The 23177-nt window shown below is 25.3% G+C and overlaps 1 protein-coding gene across 1 annotated transcript in view; it reads left to right on the forward strand.

Moving 5' to 3' along the window:
• LOC129614305 (serine/threonine-protein kinase D3) overlaps positions 1 to 23177 on the forward strand; it is a 93180-nt gene that overhangs the window by 19545 nt on the left and 50458 nt on the right. Inside the window, exon 3 of the mRNA XM_055528852.1 lies at positions 21124 to 21600. Within this exon, the coding sequence (XP_055384827.1) occupies positions 21475 to 21600 (126 nt within the window). The 5' untranslated portion in view covers positions 21124 to 21474. The remainder of the gene's footprint in view (positions 1 to 21123; positions 21601 to 23177) is intronic.

Here is a 23177-nt window from a genome sequence, read left to right on the forward strand (position 1 = left end):
TTATTACTCGTATGGCATTCTGCAATTTCAAAATTATCATGCATGGCACATAATTCAGAAATTGCGGCTAATATTAACTTTTAATTTAAATTACGAACTCTAATTTGAAGCTTTTGGCACATTTTGTTGTAGTATATTTAGTATAGTAATATACTAAACAAAAATCGAATTTTGGTTCGTAAATATTATTCAGTAAATATTCGGTTTCAGTAAATTTTATTAAAGAATTTTTATTTACGAAAATATACTTTAAGTTAAGATGACCCTTGAGACATGTTTTGCTGTGTTTTTCTTCTTATTTTTCTTACTACGTTAAGTGAACATACATACATATTTCTTTTTGATAATCTTCATGTAGTTGAAAATTTCTTATTTTAGTACGTCAGCTCTTAAAAATCCCACCATTATAATTGAAGTGCTTTTTTTGTTTTTTGAAGAATAAACAAAAACAAAAAAATAGCATAAAAATGAATGGATTACTCCGAAAGTTGACGAACCCAAAGTGTACTTCTTAAAGGTTACTTTTTAGCACTTTTCCAAAAATTTTTTGAAAAAAAGTTATTAGTTTCATTCAGCCCGTCCGTCCGTTTTTCCGTGGACATGTTTACAAAACTTCTACATTCTTGAACATAAAAAGCTGAATTTTCATGGGCACATACATTTTTACTAGAAACTTATTTCCGTGAAAGAAAATTGTTTCTTTTGCGAAATATGTTACAATCTCCCCATTTCTAAATGTTATACACTCCCAAATTTATTGCAACGTAACTATAAGCATTTTTTTCTACCTCTGCCCCCTTTCAAGCTATCAGCGAATGAGATTTGTAAAACTTGAATCTTTGACACCTTATGTTTCCGAAACTGGAAGTTTTTCCGAATTTCCGTAAGAAACTAACGGTAAATGCCACGCCATTAAAAATATAATCATTTTTCGTAACTCACGCTTAAATTCGAGCATTATGTATACTGTTTTTTGCTTTATTTCAAAAATTGTTCGTCCTAAATATATGCAATCATGAAAATATATTTCTATATGAATTGTGAAAAGGGCTCCATTACAAACCATTGGTCTGACCCAACTTTATTCGTCTTTATATTTTCTTTCTCTTTATGTTCGAGAGTATAATTGGAAAAATTAAATTGGAAAATATGAAAATCCTTTTCGCATTTATAAAAATCTTTTGGGTAATTTTCTAAAATTTCTTATTTTGATAAAGGAAGAAACAAAAACGAAAAAAAGGTTTTTGTTTTGTTTTTTAAGTAAAAGGGAAAATATTTTTTCTTTTATAAACATTGTGGTAAAGGAAATTCTGTTATTTCACACTTCATTAATCCTTGCTTTAAGCACCTTTTTCTCTTTTGTTTGTGCTCACTCAAGAAAACCTCGAAAGTAAAATTAAGTACAAAAAATTCATTTTTACTTTATAAATCACTATTGGAAAAATTATCTTATGTTTAACATTTATTTAACGGAAAATAAACATTTACGGAAAAGCAGCGCTCCTCCTGCCCGCGATGAATATTTTTTTTCAAAAATTCAATATAAAAATATTGAAAATAAAAAAACTTATAATTAAGTATGCGATTCACAGAGAAAAAGGATTTTCCGGAAAGTATCTGAGTACTTCTAAACCTGAAAATTCATACTGCTGTTTTATAGTCATAACTTTTAAAGGTTTTTTGAATCTAGTTGGTGTAATTATAATGGGAGAACGAAAAGTATTTCTTCTATAATACTTATAACGATCTTTTAAATTTTTCATCTTTTCGTTTCTCGAAAACTTTTTTTTAAATACAAATGAAAAAAAATTGAGTTCTATCGATATTCTTAAAAAAATTTCACTTTAGGAATCAAAAATGCATTCAATTGTAACACGAAATTATATTTACGAGTATGAGTTCGAAACTCGGTTCATTTGAAATAGTTAAAAAAATTCGAAAACCGCGGAGTTAATTTTACTGATGGGTCGTTTACCAAAGGCCGCGCCGCTTTCATTCATTTTGAATATTTTGATATTTCTTAATAAAACCTTGTATTTTTTACTACTTTTCATTGTAATAACATGCAAATGTTTTAGGAGATTGACAGGACAGTATAGAAAATTAAGTTTATAAATATTTCAAATTTGATGAAAATACTTCAAGCGAGCCAATTTAAGAAGAATTTTGAGTAAAAAACTTACTTTACCCCATCTAAAGTGTGTCAACCTTTATTTTGTTAGTTAGTTTTATAATAAAAGAACAGATACATCTTAATCTAGAAGTATTGGACCTAAATAAATAAATTAAAAAAATTTTATTGAATTTGTTATAATGAAAGAGCATCTGCCACTCGTGTTTTTATTAAAATTGTTTTGAAAACAATAAAGGAGATGTGAAAAGAAGAAGATCTTAAGGAATATTTTCGAACAGAAAAAAAAAACTTTTTTGTATTAAAAGTATTTTTTTTCAAAAGTTTTCTTATGCAAACCTTTATAATATTTGTTTCTATATTAAACAGAGGAATGTCAGCTTTAGATATGCTTTTCCAAACTTTTCTTAAACAATTTGTTCGCAAATATTTTGATCCACTTGAAAACTTTTACAACAGAATTATTAAAATGCATAAAATTTTTTCTAATTTTTAATTAAAAATACGCACTTTAATTTAATTTGTTAAAAATTGTGAATTTAAGGGATAAGTGCGTTTGATATGTTTAGTTTTTGACAGAAAATTTCGTGAAACCGGGAAGCACTCTGATTGTTTGGTTGATTTAGCGATACAAACGTGATAACAATACCATGGTAGATAGTGCTTGTTCATTTCAAGATTATTGATGAGAATCAAAATCCTTTCACCCCTCGGAATGTCCATGGCGTTGCCATAACTAGTTAACTTATCCGCTCGCCCATTTTTCGTTTTATTTTAATGACCGTGGACTCTTTAGTTCGTGACATAATCGAATGTTTTTTTAAAATATTAAAAGCGAAATAATTGTCGAATATTAAGTAATCTTATGAAGACAGTCAATTTAATTTATAAGTATATGTTGTCGCAGTAATTAGGAGAATTAAAATTTTTTTACAATATAAAATAAATATTTTAAAGGCATAGTTGATTATTCTAATTGGATCTTATATGAAATACTCGTATCTTCGATTTTTCGATCCAAAATTGAATGAATAATTTCTATTAAATATTAAATATTTTACTTTTTCATAATGTTAAATCAATAGAATAAGCTGGCATAAATTTAAATTTAAAATAAAATTTAATAAATTCTATCTGCTTTTCTGCTTAATTTCACAGCATTCTATAAACAAGTGTTTTCAATATTATTTCTTTATTGCTTCAAATTCGAAAAAGGTAAGAATATAAAGATCCACCTACACATATACACGCTTAAAATAATATTTAAATCTTTTAAATTGGAAAAATGTTAATGTATTTCGTTTGAAAAATGCATAAATATATTTTTGAATAATAAAGTTCTGATAAAATAAAAGAAAAACATGAATTGGTGAGCAGTGTGATCTTCAATTCTTATTTTCTATTTATCTTAAAAAAGTCAAAAAGGAATTTCAAAATAATCTTGCTTTCGTTAAATGATGTGAAAAATTTTTGTATAAATATATATGTACATATACAGCATGAAAAGTAGAATGTTATTCCAGAATAGACTTGATAGCATAAATACATTTCATAAATCGTCTCAGCTTTTGAACACTCACTTACATATATTGTTTACAAGAATAGAATACCCAAAAGGATTAAAAACATGTAGAATATTTTTGACCACATAATCTATATATGAAAGTATGTTTCAACTTTTGATATCTAGATCAGTTTCGTTGGTTTGGGTTATTTTTTAATACATTTTTCGTTCATCAATTTGGTGTAGGTAAAATGATCTCCCCGGTTTTATTTGGTCGAATTTCTTACAGGGAGAATCCGAGTAATTTAAGTTTGGCCGTGCTTTAATGTACCGCGTCATAATACGGATTATGGGATGCATCAACGAATGATAAGTATGTTGCGCGAAATTAAATTGTATTCGTCGGTTTTTTGTACGAATATAAGTTAGAGAATGCTAAAGGTCAGACTGTACGATAGCATTGATCCCGTTTAATTCAGTCTTATTTTATGGAACGCTTTATTTCTCTTTATTATTAACTTGTCATACATTAACTGCATATCTTTGGTTGTTTAGCTTTTAATTTTGGGAACATACTTTATTTCATACATAATTTACAATAATTCCTCATTTTATTAAAAATATAGGCTAAAAAATGAATAAAAAATCGAAAAATCTTTTAAGAAGGTTTTATTTTTTTAGTTTAAATACAAAGCTTTTTCTTGTAGTGGGTAGATTTAAAATGTTTAGTAACGTTTTTTTTTCGCCCTAAATATGAATTTAATTAATTTAGTTTTTTTAAGAGATTTTCGTAGAAATTATGTTAATAGAATTTTAAAGAAAAATAACAGTTTTGATTTCAAATGCTGGACATTTTATAGAGAAAAGTCCATGCACTTCTTATTACTATTGACAATTTATTGAACATTTTTTTTAGTAAGAATAAATACAAAATATTTCATTTAATTTTCTAAATAATTTCGTTTAAATTTTAATTAATTTTTACAAATGATTTGCTTTTTCAAAATGGTTTTGTATTAAATGAGAAAAAATTGATCGAAACCAAAATTTTTTATTTTCAGTTCCAAATAAAATCCAACCATTTATATATTTTTGTTGTTTATTTGTTTATAACTTAATTCTTTGACTATTGAAATGGAAATAACCTTTGATATTAAATTTAAGTAAATATTTTATAAATTTTAACATAATGTGTGTGTAGTAGATAACTATGTAGATATTGACAAGTATGCAGATTGAAATGGGAGTATTTTTCACCTTTACATATATTTATTATGATTAATATGTTGAAATTTTTTCCTTATAAAATATTTTTAAATGTGCAGATGTATTATATACAGTAGACTCGCATTTATATGAAATGATAAAATGCCAGAAGAGGTTCATATAACCGAATAAATTCATATGACTTGAGTGAAAGGGGTTATAGATTTTTAAGGAGAAATTGGAATATTAATTTGATTATCTTACAAATAATATCAAATTTGTAACCATAATGTGTATATTTTTTTAACAAGCTTTGTACATAGCTAATGTACCTTTTTTTGTAATTTTATGTTAAAATTTGTATTGCACTCATATAAGTGGGTTCTAGTTAATTAATAACAAAGTGGTAAATACTAACAATTTTGTGTTTACACTATATATATGATTCATAAATATGTGAATGTTAATATAATTGCGATTCTACTGTGTATTACAGGATGTCTCAAAAAATTTGAAACATAATTCTCCGGTTGAGAAATTGAATAAAATTATAATTTTTTAACCTCAATTTTAACTTAATAATTTATATTTTCTCTAATTTTTTAACTCTATATTCTGTTTTGAGTAACTTAACGTTCAAATCTAACCTTAATATTAAACTATGTATCCATAACAATGTTAGACACGAGTAAATATTTTCCATTACTTTATTCTCTTATATATATAAAGGTTAAAGTATCACTTGAGTTTTTTAATCTTTCAGTAAACGTTCCAGATGAAAGTTGTATTGGAATTAATTCTGTCAAAACATTTTGAAATTAATAGTTTGAATATTGATCAAGTTGAATCGAAAATTTATTGCGAAAATAACTTATTCTAATTCAATTTACCTTATTTAATCTTGTAAATCTTATAGTTGGCATATGAATAGCTTTTTAAAAACAATTTATAACAAATTTTGAATTTTTACGCAATATTTTACATAAAAATGTTTGAGATGATTTTGAAGGCGCTTTCTTACTCATACTTAGAAGAAGTACTGAAAAAGAGAATAAATATTTTACGAAATTTTTTTATTTTGTTTCTATTTCTTTCTCATATTAGAAAATTCTAAAATGCATTGTAAAGAACGTAATCATGTGGGATATGTCGGAATATTAAATATTTTACATACTCATATATAAGTTTCTGCTTTTTTCTTCTATAAACAAAATTTACATGAAATTTACATTGTATTTAAAATTTTAGCTGTGCTTTTCACCTTTTCTCAATAAAAAAAAATCAATTTGATAATCTAAAAATATTTTTTATATTATGTTGCAAATTTGGTACCATACAATGTTGTTGGTTTGTTCAATTATTCCCGAAAGAATCGATTTTAGCACATTTCTAAAGAAATTGAAAAAAAAAATTTACTTATTATTTGCAATCTTTAGATTCATTAAGTTTTCGCCCACAAATTGATCTTATAGTGAAATCTCTACTTCTTTAAAAAAATTTTCGCTTATCCTTTGAAATTTACGACTTCTAAAAGTTCTAAAAATTTTGTGTTTTGAAAGTTTATTGAATCTTTTTTTTTCCTGAAATTTTTAACCTTGTTTTTCTCCAAAGCGTATTTTGTTTTAAATTTTCTTACATCTTTCTTGTTCCTTCCAACCTTTTGTAGTCATCACCCCATACAAAATCAAAAAAAATTCAAGTTTTCGACATAATTATTTGTCGACATTTTATATTCTGAAACCATGCACTTTTTCAAATTTTCATATGACGGTAAATGTCTTATTGCAAGAAACATGTCTAATGACTACTTTGTTTCATTCATTGACTCTTTTAATTTCCGTATTCATCCGAAAGGTATGCAATATTTGGGTTGTAAGAATGTATTTCGATTCATTACTATGGATAAGCATAAATTTTTAACGAGTTTCAATTTGTTTAAGGAAATGTGCTACTTCACTTTTACAGAACGAAAATTATATACATATTTCAAAGAGATCAAATTGACATTTCAAATTTGCATGTTACATACTCAAAATGGAGAAAAATATTATTACAAATTACCAAAATAAAAAAATATTTATAAATGAAATTGCTTTTTTGCTGTTTGGAAAAAAAAATTTAATAAAATATTTAAAATTATTTTCTTAATGGAATTTTTTAATGTTAAATGATGCGTGTGTTTTAATAAATTTATTTTGTTAAAGTCTAGCAAGTAGAATACAATAGTGGAAACGATACTTTACTCTTAATTGAAAAGACTTTGGAGAGCAAAATTTTTTTATTAAGGCACAATGAGGTAAGGTGTGAAGTGTAAGGAATAGGACTAAATCGGACAAATTGTATGACTTTTAAATTTTTGTGTGGATATTTAATACGAGTTTAATTCTAGTATGAAAGAAATTTTAGTATGAAATTTAACCCGTTTGTTTCTCCAATTACTTGTAAGGAACGAATAATTCTTTTTATTTTCAACCACAACTCCAAAGCTTGTTAATTTTTAAAAATGTGTTTTATTTGTTTAACAATTTTTCCCAGTTTATGAAAGGAAAAGAATACAACTTTTGGCGAATTATTTGTTATGTATGTTTTAAATACAACAAGAATCAGTCTGCTTATTATTTTAAGATCTATTGGATGGAAAGTTAAGAAAAGTTCAATTTTTATTATTCAAAAATTAAAGTTTCTCAAACAATTCCATTTAAAAAATAATTTTTAGTGTTGCCTTAATAATGAAGACTATTATGAATATTTTCGATTTGAGTTCGAAAAGGTTAGATTATTTTATAATATACAACATATATTAACAAATTAGAGATTCTAAAATTTTTTATTTCTTTTGCAATGACATGTTGTTTTTTACCAATTATTTTAATATGCATATATGCAAGGTACATTGCTGAGATTGTTCAAAATTTTTGTATAAAATTTCCAATTTTTGTTGGGTTTCTTTGAATTTTGAGATCTTTTTTAAAATTTTATGGCACCTGCCATATACATAATATATGAAGATATTCAAGGATGCTTCCTAAATATACGTTAATATAAATAGTTACAAACGTATCTATGTCAGTCGATATATTCTTAGCAAAATCATAGGAAATACTAAACTTAAACTGATTTAAAATGAAAATTAAGTAATTCTTTTCAATATTAAAATGTCCCCTTTTCAGGACCTCTTTTTTTCTCATCATTTTTCAAAATAAATTAAAGAATAGAACAATTTAATATTTGCTGTATTTGTTTTTTACTTTGGATTCTAAAAGACTGAGTCATCAATTTGTTTTTTTTTTATACCCTGCACTTCATGAAGGGTATATTCACTTTGGTATGGAGTTTGTTACCACTTGAAGGAGCCGTCTCTGGTATGGACATATATATAGATATATTCTTGCCTAATGTAAAATTCTGCATCGATTTAGACATGTCTGTTCGAACGCACGAACTCGAACAACTCAAAAACGAATAATGCGACAGCTGCTATTATAATTAGACCAATTCGGGCAACGGGTACGGGTAGCTGCTATATAACTCAAAGAGGTTTTTTAAAATATTTCAAAAAGTAATATTAATATCAAATTTTCCAAAGATGGATCCAAAGATGTGAAACTCGGCAGTGGTGTGTCCAATTTTAGGTCAGATACATTTCTAAAGTTTTGGTGGAATCGTTTTATAGGTTCGGGTAGCTGCCATACAACTCCGAAAGTTAATTTTAAATATTTGGAAAAATATTAAAACTAGATTCATGAAACTCGGCAGTCGTGTGTCCACTTACAGGTCAGACGTAATATCCGTGAAGTTTGTATTAGATGATTTGGCAGGTTCAAGTAACTGCCATTTAGCAATCAAAGTTATTGTCAAAGTGCAGGGTATTATTCAGTCGGTTTATACCAACTGAAACGATTTTACTTGTTTTGCATTAAAAAAGTTTATTTTTTTTTTATTTTTTTTTGTTGTGAGCGTACATTTTAACAATTTCAAATTTCGATTATACCAAATTGAATTTTCCTTTGAAATATAGATACAAAAACGTAAATGTAATCCATAAAAATATTTTTCCTCCTCCTATTTCATTGTTTGGTTTTTTGTTTGGCAAATCTATACAATGCTAGCTGCAATATCATTTGTTTTCTGTACAAATTACAAGTCGTAAATCACTAAATCTAAATGTAATTTTTACAGTATCCTTCGACAACATTTTGTTAGACTTGATGAAATATTTTCAAATTTGTATGGGAGATTCTTATTTGAAGGAATATAAAAAATTGTGGGTTTTTCAAGTTTCAAACAAAAAAATTGATTATACTAATTGAAATAGCAATTGCATTAAAGTTTTCTGCTCGTAAATAATTTTTTTATAAATTGTTAATCAACAGCTTTGTCTGGCTAAAGAAGATTCCATCTTTGATAAATCTAGGCAAATGAAAAGTTCCTTATAACATTTTAGTCTTACATAGTATTTTTCCATTTCGATTTTAATGTGAAAAGGACTATACTTATAGAAAAATACACAACAATAATAATATTAATTGTAGAATTGTAATAAAATGTTGATGAACGGCTTTCAACATTCCATGGCTAGCAGCCTCTAAGCTTTTGTAATCTCCTTTAAACAGTCTATGCACTTTACTTGAGTTCAGTATATTAACAGAGCATTGTACTTAAATTTTAGCACGAATTTGAATTTTAAATATTTGCATAAAATTTTAACGTTTGACAAATTTTCTTCAAAGTTACCTACTTTATTATTATTTAGACATAAAATAACAAACATAGTTAAAAATAAGTGATTTATGGCCGAAAAATATAGTTTTACTCAAATGTACTACTTATTACAATACATTTGGATGATTTATAAAAAGCATTGAGATTTTTCGAGGCGTTTGTGACAATTTCTATATAAACACTATGGAAGGCGATGCTTCCTAAACTAACACCGTTTCTAAAATATTAAATTCATTTACAGTTGGAATTTAAAATCTAAATTGTAATTATAAAAATTAGCATGTTCTTTGGATTATAGCCTTCATTGCTCTGTATGATGCATTTAAATAAATTATGATGCTAATTAGACAAGTTTTTTAAAGTGTTTTATGTAAATACATTTATTTTTACTAAATAATTTTATTTAATTTTTGCAATAATTTTACTATAACTCACAAAACTTGCACAAATTGCTTAAATCTTTTGATACAATGCTACCTCATACTTATTTCTTTATTACTTTAGAACAGTATTTTAGCTTTTTACTGTAGATAAATAAATATTTGAAATTTTCGCATTCTTTATTTATTTCGTAGATTTCACCTGAGATTTTCCACGTTGCTCTTAGAAATAAAAAAAAAGAGAAGAAAGAAATTATTTCTCATATACGTTATGTTATGTACAATGTACATGTAATCGCATATATTATCGTGGTTATATGTACAAAAGGCAGGGTATTATGGAAATATTTTTAGATAATGTGAATGTACACATAATATATCAAAATAATAATAATAACAAAAATTTATATTAAAAGGTAAATTACACAAATAAAATGAAAAAATTTGAACGAAAATACATAACTACAATAAGTGAATAAATTATTTTAAAAAAAAAGTTTTTTGTTATGAAAATCATAGGATCTGAATACTTTAACTTTAACTTAATACAATACTATAGGTATGTATGAAAAACATAATTGCAAAAGTTCACAATGCTTTTAGATAATCTTCGAAAAGTCAATAGATTTGCACCGGCAATTAGCAGCTAGCTGGTCCTAGTTGTATGTTTTTATATTCGTTGACTAAATTTTAGTTATCTCTTATAATTTATACTTGGTAATATTTTAATAAGGTTACTTTTGAAAAATTGAAATTTCAAAATGAAATAAGTAAAATATAAAAATATTTTCTAGACAAGTGTTAGACATTTATGGTTTAAAGGTTATTGTAATTTGAAAATCCAAATCTCGATTATTTTGTAGAAAGGGGCTATAATGATAATGATTTCTGTAAAGCAACAATAATTCGACAAATTATTGTAACATTGAATTGTTTGTTACAAATTAGTAAAAAATTTCGAATTTAAATTCAAAAACCCCAAAAGTTTTTATGTAAAAACTAATTGTTAAATTCGGAAAAGTTTTCCGAATTGTTGCATAACACTGTAAATTATGTACAGAATGTAAATTGGGTTACACATAATTTATAATACAGAGTAGATTACATGTAAGAGAATGTTTTTAAGGATAATATTTTATTACGTTTAGACTATAAGAATAATTTACTTTCAATTAATCATTTAGAAGATCTTATATAGAATAAACAAATTCTTTCTATATTCTTTTGTACATTTATATACTTACACAATACTTATTCATATCATAGCATAATATGTTCTTTGAAAAAATGTACAAAAGTTAGACATTGAGGTAGGAAGAATATTTTTTTTCCAACAATTTTTGAACAAGGAATTATAAAAGTTTTTGTGTATATTGGCGTTTTATTATAGTTTTAAATTGCGTTAATCATGCGTTATTAAATAGATTAAATTTATCAAATTATCATTATTAAATATTTTATCTTAAATCTCAACATTAATAATAATGGTATTTATTTTTTATGAGCTAAAATTAAGTTTAATAATATAAATTTTTATAATGCAATATAAAATGATGATAACATCGTGTAATAAGAATGTAAATATGTTAGTATTTTTGTGTGTGCGTGTAGGTACATTATGTGAATATTTTTCACTATTCAGACCCTATTGCATAAAATAAAAGAGACATAATGCTAGCACCTAATAAAAAGAATAATTTTATATACAGATACATGTGTATCTATTTATATTTGGTTCTACATATTATTGGAATATTAAAATCTATTCATTTAAAAAGAAATCTGTTAGTTATGGCTAAACAAAAATTTAATTGCATACCTTCCCTGTCTTTTAAAATAGTGCCATAATATTTACATAATAAATACTTGATTAAAAATACTTTTTGGAAATTATTGAAAATATATTAAACAATACTCAAAAATTTAAAAAAAAAAAAATTTTAATCGGAATACTTCGGCATTAGTTCGGCTTCACAAAATAATTTCGGGATGGTAACCTGATAGATATACATATATTTACATTTCTGATCTTTTAACATTTATAAATGTATACAGTTTCGAAGAAAAAATGCATTTATTCAACTTTGATATTGTTGTCAAAATTCCAAAAAATTTTAGTGGAATATCGAAAAGTTAGGAGCAACTTTGTATATTCATTACCACATCTAAAAAACTTCAAAATTTACGAGACTTTTTGAAATATAAAATATATGTTCTATTCATCAACGATACTAAATGAAAATTTTTTTGGAAAATTGGACCAAATTTACATTTTTAATGACATCTACATACATACATACATAATATATTAACTACAATACAATATTATCTCAACTTTCTTAGTGTTTGAAATAAGTATTTATATAAATAAATACAAGGTTTTTTGAAATTTATTTTACCACATTGAACGGCCGGTTATGTGCTGATCACATCAGATTTCTACTTTTAAATACATTTATGGAAACAATTTCTTAATTTTTAGAGAATTTTCAAATATTAACAACCCAGACAAAATGTGGATGTACACGTTTTCGAGCTACAGCCAGGTGAAAAAAAAGGTACCGGACTTTACCTACAAATAAATGAATGCTTAAACTTTCGGAATCATACAACATAGAGTTATCAGGCGATTATTCGTCCTTTATTTTGGTCTTACAACTTATTTTTGGTCTTACAATTACATTTGATTTGCGCCATAGTTTTTGAGATCCAACTCATCAAAGTCAGATTTTTTTTTTTTTTTTAACGTGTTAAATGTGTTCAAAAACATGCGAATAATGTGTATTTCATACATTTCATACTACACTTACACTTATATGTTACTTTATTAATTCAAGTATAATACACTTTATTAATTTCAAAAAGTTCGCGTTAAACCGGATTTTTATTTCTTTTTAGCACTTTTCCAAAAATTTGAAAAAAAGTGCTTATTAGTTTCACTCTGTTCGTCCGTTTACAAAACTTCTACACCCTTGAAACCTGAAATTTTGTATGTATATAGATCTTTACTAGAAACTAGTTTGCGTAGAACAAAATGTTTACCTATCTCCCCCCCTTTGAAAGATATACCAACTCAAAACCCTAAAAATGCCATTTTTCAAATTTTACAAAAACGCAGAAAAGCAGTGGGTTGCTTCTTCTATCACGGCATATTATACTTGAACTTTAAAAAAAACAAAATGGCCGTTAAAATTTACCGTTACATAAAATACGTTTCTTTCAAATTTTTTAAGCTGTTTTTCTTCTAGACCCCAAGTTGTGGGAACATGAAATTTTAGTAGCTCTTAGCCACTGACAAATAGTTTATTTCGTTAGAAGAAAAAGTTTTTCCATCTCCACCCCCGCTCAAGTTATCGCCTCTTGAAATTTGTAAAATTTGAATTTTTGACACCTTTTATTTCCGAAACCGCAAGCTTTTTCAAATTTTTATAAACGAAAAAAGCTAACGGTAAATTCCATGAAATTAAAAAATATAATTATTTTTCTTTACTTACGCAATTAACCTTTAAAATGGAGCATTATGTTAACCCCTCTTTAAATTAATTTTTGCTTTATTTCAAAGACTGCATATATGCATCATCCTAGATATATGCAATCCTAGAAATAGTTTTGTATATGAATGAAAATAATTTTAATAGTGTGGTAGTTATACATCAATTTTTCAAAGCAGTATTTTCACTTGTTGAAGAAAAAAGTGCTACAATACAAACCATTTCTTTGACCCAACTTTATTAAATTGCAAAAGGGACAATGTGCTTTAAATATCGTAATATGCAAAATATTTTTCGTGTGCAGTTTTTTTTATCAGTTTAATTTTTACATCAAGCTGTTAGTCTATTTATTAATTGGTGCATAATAATTCAAGATTTCAAAAATTAATCACATTTCTCTCATATTACACGGGAAAAACAAAAAGTACAAAAAGTTTCGGTTTGAAAGTATAATTAGTAAAAATATATTATGTAGCTACGCAACCACATAATAAAAACTTGATAAATTGGTAATTATCAAAGGTGAAAATATTTTTACTTGTATATACATATGTAAATATTTATAAACGTTAAATTTTTAAAAAGGATGTTGACAAACAATTTGTCCTGTCACTGTGCAGTGCAAGGTTGAATTTTAAATTTCTTAGTTTTAAATTTCTTTAGTTATGTGGCCAACACGTTACCACTCTAAAAATTTTTTTTGAATTATATCTAAAGATCCTGATAAATCTATTCTCATTAGTTTACGAAGTGGAAGTTCATTCTTGGGAGTCCGGTTGTTGGTGGTTAGTTACGTTAACAAACAGAACTCATATATTTAATTTTAAAAAATTCATTTGATTTTTTAGACATATATAAAACCAACCACTTTAAAAGGGTCAGATTTCGAGATTTGGTGCTCCTTAATGCTTTTAAGAAAAAAAAATCAAACATTGTCTATAGAGTTTGTCGTTTGATTTGGAAAATACGACTTCAAATTATTTCAAATCAGAAATATAAATATTGCGGCAAGTAAAATATAAAAAATATATGGAAGGGCCGTGATCGAAATTCAAAACTTTGTGCAGGAAAAATGAAGAACTTAAAGTAAATCTTAAACTTTTGTAAGAGTTAAACCATGCATCATGCAATGAAAACCAATTTTAATTTTACATCATTCTGTTAAAAAGCTTTACACATCAGTGATTGTTTTTAGCACCATCACATATACACTGAATAATGTAGGTGAACATTCTGTACATGTGTACATGGCTTAAATAAAAAACAAGAAAAAATTATTTAGGTAAAAATTTTTATGTGCTCCTTTTAAAGGAAGAATAACTGAATTTTTATATGAAGTGAGGTAAGAGTTGTGAAGTTTGTAAATTCTCTGAAGCGTATGAATGTTGACATAACTGAAGTAATTTGTTTTATTTTAAAGTTAAAAGTAACACTGCCTAACAATTTTTTTTATAATAACAAAAGAACGCTTCAATCGAATTAATTATTTTTTTTAACGAAGCAGAATTAAAATGATTGTTTGGAAACGTTTGAAAACGATTTTAATTAATTTTCATTTTTATAGAGGTGTATGAGAAAATTTATATGCATATGAAAAACAAGTCCCCCTAAAAAAATTTCATATTGTGAAAGCTCTTCAATTTCGTGATATTTTGAAGTATTGTTTATTGAACTTGAATATGTGTTGCAATAAGTGTGCTGCATTCAGACGGTCTTGTAGGATAACTCGCATTAATGTAAATTTTATAGTTTAAAAAAATATTTTTGTTTGGGTTTGTTTAGTTAAAACTTAAAACAGATTTCTCTTTTTGTATACAAATTCAAAAGTATTATTGAATTTATTTTAAAATAAAAATGGAACCTTCTTCTAAGTGCTAAACTTTTAGCACATTGATTTTTCATTCTAAGCTTGAAAAGTATATTTTAATCGCTAATTCAATGGACTTAAATAACCTTCTTTATTCTCGGTCCTAAATTGTAAAAATTGTGGATTAACGAACCTTCAAATCAGATGCAACGAAACTTCAACCGCAAAAGTGTAGAACTTAAATTTTAAACCTTAATTTTTTTGATAATTTTAATTAGAAATCTACTTATCAATCTTTTGTTGTAGAAAATAGTAATTTAATTAAAATAAAGCTATTCTATTGCTGTTCTCAATATTAAAATCGATTAGAATACTCTAGCTGGGCCAGTAAAACCGAAGAAAGTTTACATTTCCACGCTTAAAAAAATTATATGCCCAGGATTTATTTTGAATATTTATGTATTTTCATGAATGGTAGCTTTATTGAGTGCTTTAATAATTTTGTAAATATGTTTTAGATTATATTTAACCAATTGCGCATTGCTTTACATTTCGTTCTTTTATTTATCGCGCTTATATTATTTTAAGTGTTAAAAATAATTTCTATTAAAATACATACATAAATACATAAATTATAATTCTGATATTAAATTGAGATTTAATACCGAAATTATTCGTATGCGGAAAATAAGTTCTCACAGAATTTTTTATCGTAATCGACGACACCTGCATTTTTATTTATTTTTACAATTATGGTGGCACACCGCATACGCGTATGAATAAGAAGTGAGATACAAAATTCATGTTGTTTATACTTAAAATTAAAAAAGCGAATAAATACTTTTCAAATTTGTAATTAATTGCGAGTACTATATCACATTAGGTGGGTGCGAAAGGTGTGGAAAGCAATAATTATACTAAAACGAAATGTTATGGCAACTATTTATAGTACTCGTATATGGAATCTAGAAAACTAGTCAAATAATAATATAGATTTCATCAAGTATTATTATTGCTTTTACATGGTGTTTCAGAAGTTGATCATTTTAAAAGATTAATGAAATTGGAAGTTCCTAAAATTTGGGGAAGTAGCGCGTTTAAAAAATATACAAATCTAAAATTTCATTTTGAGCATGCGTAATTTTACGTCTTTCTACTAAAAAAAATTGGTATATTGAACTTTTTTTAAATAGAAATTTTTTTATTCAAATTTCTTAGTTTTTGTTTTATATGCTCTTTTAAGATTAAATTCAAGGGTTAGTCTGATTACATTGTAAATTTAAAATTCTGATTAAATTTTCTTTAAGTTTACATAAAAGGAAAACTGAAATTATAAGTATTATTTGTACAGGAGTTGATATTGGTTTTACGCAGGTCAAAAATTTTATTAGTTAACTGGCAATGAATGTGACTAAATGGTTCCCCAGTTATACCAGTAATAGTATGGTAGACGAAAAAAAAAGAAATGTGCCTAGTCTTTATAAAAGGAGCGAAATTATGAAAATTCATGCAAGTGAAGCCAAAAAGTGTATAACAAATGGCCAAACTTTAGTAAATTAAAAAAAAAGGTCAAACCGGTGTTTTTCTGTTCACTTTAATTTGTATAGAGACAAAAAAATATTTCCTGTTTTTATTTGTAGATTGATGGAGAATATGAGAATTATATTCTCTATCAACAATATCTATGTGTACTTATCAACTTCCTATTTTTTGTGATATACACTGTATAAAAATTTTACACTGTATAGACGTAACAAATACGAGTAGGTACACACAAGGCGTATAAACACTTTTATACAGGAAAAATAAATTTTATTACCATATGCCTGAAATTTATAATACCAATAAAATATTATTAATGAATTTATTAATAAATTGTAAAAATAATTTATATTTTATTTTGCTATTTGCATACGTATATTTATATCATATAGACATATAAGTACACATAAATACGAAATACGTATGTGTATAACAATTATTTATTAACAAGTAACACGCGGATTTAATTTATAAACGGAAATTATGTTCCGTTTATTTCTGGAATTTTGTTTTATTTTTTATCAAAAATAATTATTTTTATCATATAAGTATTGAATATACAAAGCCAAATTTGATTAAAATAAATCACATTAAGTTATAAATATTTAATTGAAATACTGATACGTTTATGGCTAATAAATTTTATTATATTTCATAAATAAGCTGCTAAAATGATTATAGTAATTATGCGAGTGTTTAAAGCCCTATGTACTCAATAACAAATTTACTTAGTCAAATTTTTTAAAACATTTGAATTTAAATGGATTCTCACAATATTCTCGATTAAATTTTTCAAGTTCAATCAATTCGCTAATATTACCTTTGTAACTACTTCTCAAAGCATTTGCTTGTAGTGAGTAATATCAGACTTAAACCAAGGACTTTAAAAATACAAGTAATTATGAAGTCTTTGGTTAAACTAAATGCCCGCACGCTTAAAAAATATTCATACATAAGCATATAACTAGCTATATATATTAATCAATAACTAATTCTAACTTACAAAAAATTTAAAATTTAATTTAAGAATAAAAAAATTATGAACGAAACTTAAATATTAAATACATCTTTGTTTTGTTACCTTTAAGAATATTAAATTTTTGGGGAATTTACAATTAAAATTCGTCAAGCAAAATAAAAGAAGCCAGATTTCTACTTAATTTCAATTTTAATTGAGCGTTAATTTTTTAAACAGATTAAAGTGTTTACGCCTTGATATTTTTTATAATTAGAGGAAAATGTTATCCCCATTCTTTTATAATATAAAGTGACATGAATTTAGTTTATAGAAAATATTCGTATATAACAGGAATTTTAAATTTATGTAATAAGAATTAATTGTTAATTTGAAAATAAGTAAAATTAACAAGGAAGCCAGAAGGTTAGACAGTCATATCAATCTTATGAAGGAATGATAAACTGAATAAAAATTGACCTTAAAAACATAGAGCAACTTGACATCGAAATATATATAGCTATAAAAGATCCGCACATTACTGTCATAGCTTTCAAAGAAAAGCTAGGGAATTCGCAGGTTCAGAATGACATCGAAAGTCCAATAAACACAATGATAAAACTTCCAAACATTATCCTGCCAAGATTTGACTGGGATTATACGAAATGTATACAATTTTATGATCAATTCATTCACACTGTTTACAAGCAATCTAAAACGTTGAAAATATATGCTATTAGAAAAGAAATATAAGTGGCGAGACACATCTCATAAAAATGAAATAAAAGAACTGCCCCCGCTTCCAAAACAAGATTGGGTGGACCCATTGAAAAAACAATAAGGAAGCACGTTAATTCTGACATTATTGTAGGGCTTGAATTGTGGAAGAAATTTGAACAATGTAAAGTTATTTACTTAAAACTTTTCTTCATGGTTAGTTAGAATTTCAATAGCTTCTCAATGACTCTTACTATTGGGGAATGAAACGTTTTAAAAATTTCTGATTTCCTGAACCTGACACTTTCTACATAACAAGTGATAAAATGACACTTTCTTGACTTTCTACAAATTATGACAAATTTAAACTCGTACAGGCAATGTAAGTGCGTGTACAATGTTTGTATGTAAACGTTTAAGTACAGAACAATATTTAATTTTTTTTTTACCCTTATGTCAAAAATTATGTGGAACTTTCACTTGTTTTTTTTATATATAACATGCTTGAAGCATTTTACGTAAAATATGAAAATATTTTTATCTTTAAATTTTTTGGTGGAAGTATGAGAAAAGATATAAAAAAAGAGAAAAAATAAAAAAAATGGCCAAAATAACTAACAAACAAAAGAAAAAGAAAAAAATAAATTCGTTAAGGCTTTCCTTTCTTTCAAATATTCTTTTGTATTTCCCCTGAGATATTTTGTTAAGTTGTGTTTAATAATTCCAGTCAAGATTTCTATTTTTGTATGAATAAGACCAAATAAAGTTATTTAAAATACGAAACGATTATTTTGATGCGGATCCCTTTTCAATTTAAAATAATATCTACATTATTTCCAGGAAAATTTCAAAAGAAATACCAAGAGCTTTTAAGGAATATTGATGAATACATACGTATATATTGACTATATTAATGCACAAAATTAAACCACTCAATAGTATGAAATATATCTGAGACTACAAGCAATTATATACTACTTTTGTATTATACAGGTTAAAGTTATAAACTAGGGAAATTTTAGTAATCTAAATTTAATTTCCAATCGATTTTTTTTCTCAAATATTTTACCTACTTGTTTAACTGAGTTTTTTTTCTAAAGAAATCTATGTTATAATAGGATTGAAACCAGGAAAACTCATCGCCAAATTAATTGAGTTAAAGAGAGCATTAAGGCTTGCTATAAAATTATGCAAAAATTTCAATAGAAAAAAAAACGAGAACTCATTTATGTTGTTTAGCAACCATTCACAATTTTCTTAAAAATTATAAATTGTATTGACGATTGATTGTTGAATTTAAGAATATTTTCCTCGAAGTTTGTAAGTTTTCATTTAATTTTATGATTTCTTAATATTATATATTTTTATAAGGAATTTGTTTTTGTATTATGTACGCTGATTCTTGTACTCGTAAGAAAGTGCTTTTAAATTAACTTAATTTATTGAAAAAATATGATTTCAAAGTTATTGAAACAAAAAAATTATTGTGATTTTATTGCAAAAGTTTCGTCAGTGTTATTTCTTGAAATCAAACATAGCAGACATAAAGATTATAATTTTTATTTATCATTAGATTTTTATAAAGAAGATTTTGGATTTTGACATTTTTTTTCATTTTTGAATGAACACGCATTATATGTATGAACGTATGTGTATTTTAATATTTCAGAATTTTCACATTTTGTATTTAAGAAATTTTTTATCTGTTATTTTATTAAAAAAAAAGTTTTATAATATTGAAAAGAACAAAGTTTGTACTTGGCATTAAGTAGAATTTTATTAAGAAAAATTTTTGTTCATGCCTCAATCGTATGCAATTTTCAAAATGATATATACATATATACATATAAGAGTTGTCTTATTTTTCAGTTCTAACATAAAAGTGAATGTCGCCTTTAAGCAATAATAGTAAAGTTTTTACGATTTTTATCAAAATTTTAAAAATTTGAATAATTTTAATATTAAAGTTTATAAATTTTGTTTGAAATTTGTTAATCAAATGTGAAACGGAACGAAAAGCGGTGTCTAAGAATTAATGTTTGATATTTAGTTGAGATTAACGATAACTTACTTGTATTCTCAGTTGAAATAAATTTTTCTGTAAAAAAAAGGTGTACAAAAGAGTACAAATCAAAATAATGAAATTTCGAATAAAATGAAAAAAACTAACTAAAATACAAAGTTTGAATTTTACGTAAAAATTACCCTTTAATAGGGAATTACTGCTTTTCATAATGATTTGTAAGTACATGGAATAGATAAAAATTCTTTGACCCAAAATAGAGAGTTAGCTTCAGTTTCTTTTTACTCACTTTTAACTTAAAAAAATGAGTTGTACTCCTTTGAATGTCTATAACTTTTATTTACCCTAAAATATTGCTCTAAATATGGCATAATTACAGACATAACCAGAAATCACAATGAAAACTTGTTGCTGTCGAAAATCCTACGCATACAATAAAAATGAAATTTAAAAAAAAAATTCAAAAGAAACAAAACATTTTTTCATAAAAATTTCCTAATTTAACACTTTCCTCCACAACTAAATAATTTTCTTCTCACACTTATTTAATTCGTAATGTAATAAATGGCAACCCAAAAATTAATATTTAATTCACTTAAATTTTAATTATAAAATATTTAAATTAAATTTTCTTGTTCATTTCAGATTAATGAATCGCGCAAAAATTCACTTGTCGAAGTCATTTTTTATACATTTAGAATTCGGAAATTTGGAAAATCATAAGAGAGGAATTTCCCTTCAATCATTTATATAGTTGGAAAGTGCACAAAATAAAGAAAAAAAAATTCAATCAATTTTGTTTGAAATTAAAAAAACAAAAGAAAAAAAAAGAAGACAAAATTATTTTATCCTTTTTTTTTGACTTGATTTTAATTTTTTCTTTTTATTTTATCGGCTTGGTGCTCTCTTGTTTTATATTTTGTTTTTCTATTACCATAAGGACAACATTAATTATTTGCGCTGGCGAAATTATTTAATAATTCAGTCCCTGTTATTATGGAGGGACCTGAAGTGACATTCCTTTTCCAATTTGGAAATTTAAGAGATGCGGTGACAGTGCCGTTAACAACATTAAATTTAAAATCTCTAAAGGATATGGCTTGTGAATTTATAAATACGAAGGTAAGTGAAAAAAAAAATTTAATTACGAAAAAAAATTTATTCATTGCATCTATTTGTGATAAATTGTATTTTATGCTATATATAAAATTGCTAAATATAATATTTTAAGTTGTATGACCAAAATGGTGTTCTAAAGATTATTAAAATCTTTTGGAATTTCAGTACACATACATAAGTATACTTAGAACTTCTAAGTAACATTGAGAATTCATGAGTAGTATTACTAAAATTCAGAGCAATGGAAAATCTTTTAAATTAAAATTAATTTAATTTCAAAGATTTTCTATTGTTCTAATTCAAGAAGCGGAGCAAGTTGTAGAAATTTTCTATTCTAACTCCAAACTTGACCATATTTTTTTTAATTAGACCCAAATTTAGATCCAAACTTTAAAATTTAATATGACCTTGTGGATCTAAAAATTTAAAACTGCCAAAATCATACTGCGCCTTCTCGGCTCCAACTCAGATTCCATAATTCTGAATTAGATTATCCATTTTCCTTAAAAGCAAATTCATGGAAGTACATATGTATATAAAACGAGAATGATTGGACAAATATTTTCCAACGTGTTATTTAATTTTCCTCTTATTAAATTGAAAAATTTATTTTAAGAAAAACATTGTAACGTGTAGGTGCCTTATCGGATTCTTTTTAGAATATATAACGGAACAATGTCATAAATGACAATAACATTGGAAAACTAAAATCTAAATTTTCGAATTTGTATTTTTCGCACAGGTTATTTTTAAATAGGACCCGCCTACAACAAAAGAAATTTATAAAAAAAAGTTTTATTGTATGTATCTAAAAAAATAAAGGTATGCAATCAACAATAAATCAAATTTGAGAGAATATTTTAAGAAAATGTGAGATCTTTCAGGAAAATATTTCATTGAAAAAAATATGTGAATAATATTAAATTGTTAATAAAATTTAGAAATTTACTTTTTAGGCTACACTTAGCATGTACCAAGAAAAATGGAATTTTAAAACACAATTAGAAAAAAATTTCATAAAATAAAACGATTCATAAAAATGCCTTCCACAGAATTTTGTCGCTTACGCTACAAAATTAATATTTGAGAAAACTAACGAAAGGTACCGTAGGTACCTTTTACCATGATTAGCCAAATTCCAAATTTTCAATTGAACAAACTTCTTAGCACTACTTTTCAGTGAAAACTTCCTTTTAATATTAATTTTTTTTACTTAATATCCTTGCTTTGTTTCGACATTAATAAAAAGTTAATAAAAATTTTCTTTATACAATATTTTTATTCATATTTTATTATTTGCACAGCTTTTTATAATTTATACAATAAATTTAATTAATAATCTTGTTTTGCTTTACATTAATTTTAAAGAAATTCTTAACAGGCAATAAAGGTTTATCTTTCTTTGATCTTTTCTAATTCTGGTATAGTGTTGGTATATTGTAAATATTTATGTATACTTATGTATAACTAAACTATTCGACCTCATTTTATCATTTCTATACAATTTCCTTTTATTCTTATATGTTTTCTTTTTATTAAGGCAGTTCGGAGTACAGTGGAGCACAGAACACTGCAGTGTT

This window comes from Condylostylus longicornis, unplaced genomic scaffold, assembly GCF_029603195.1.
Source record: "Condylostylus longicornis isolate FDR11 unplaced genomic scaffold, ASM2960319v2 ptg000004l, whole genome shotgun sequence".
NCBI classification, from domain to species: Eukaryota; Metazoa; Arthropoda; class Insecta; order Diptera; family Dolichopodidae; genus Condylostylus; species Condylostylus longicornis.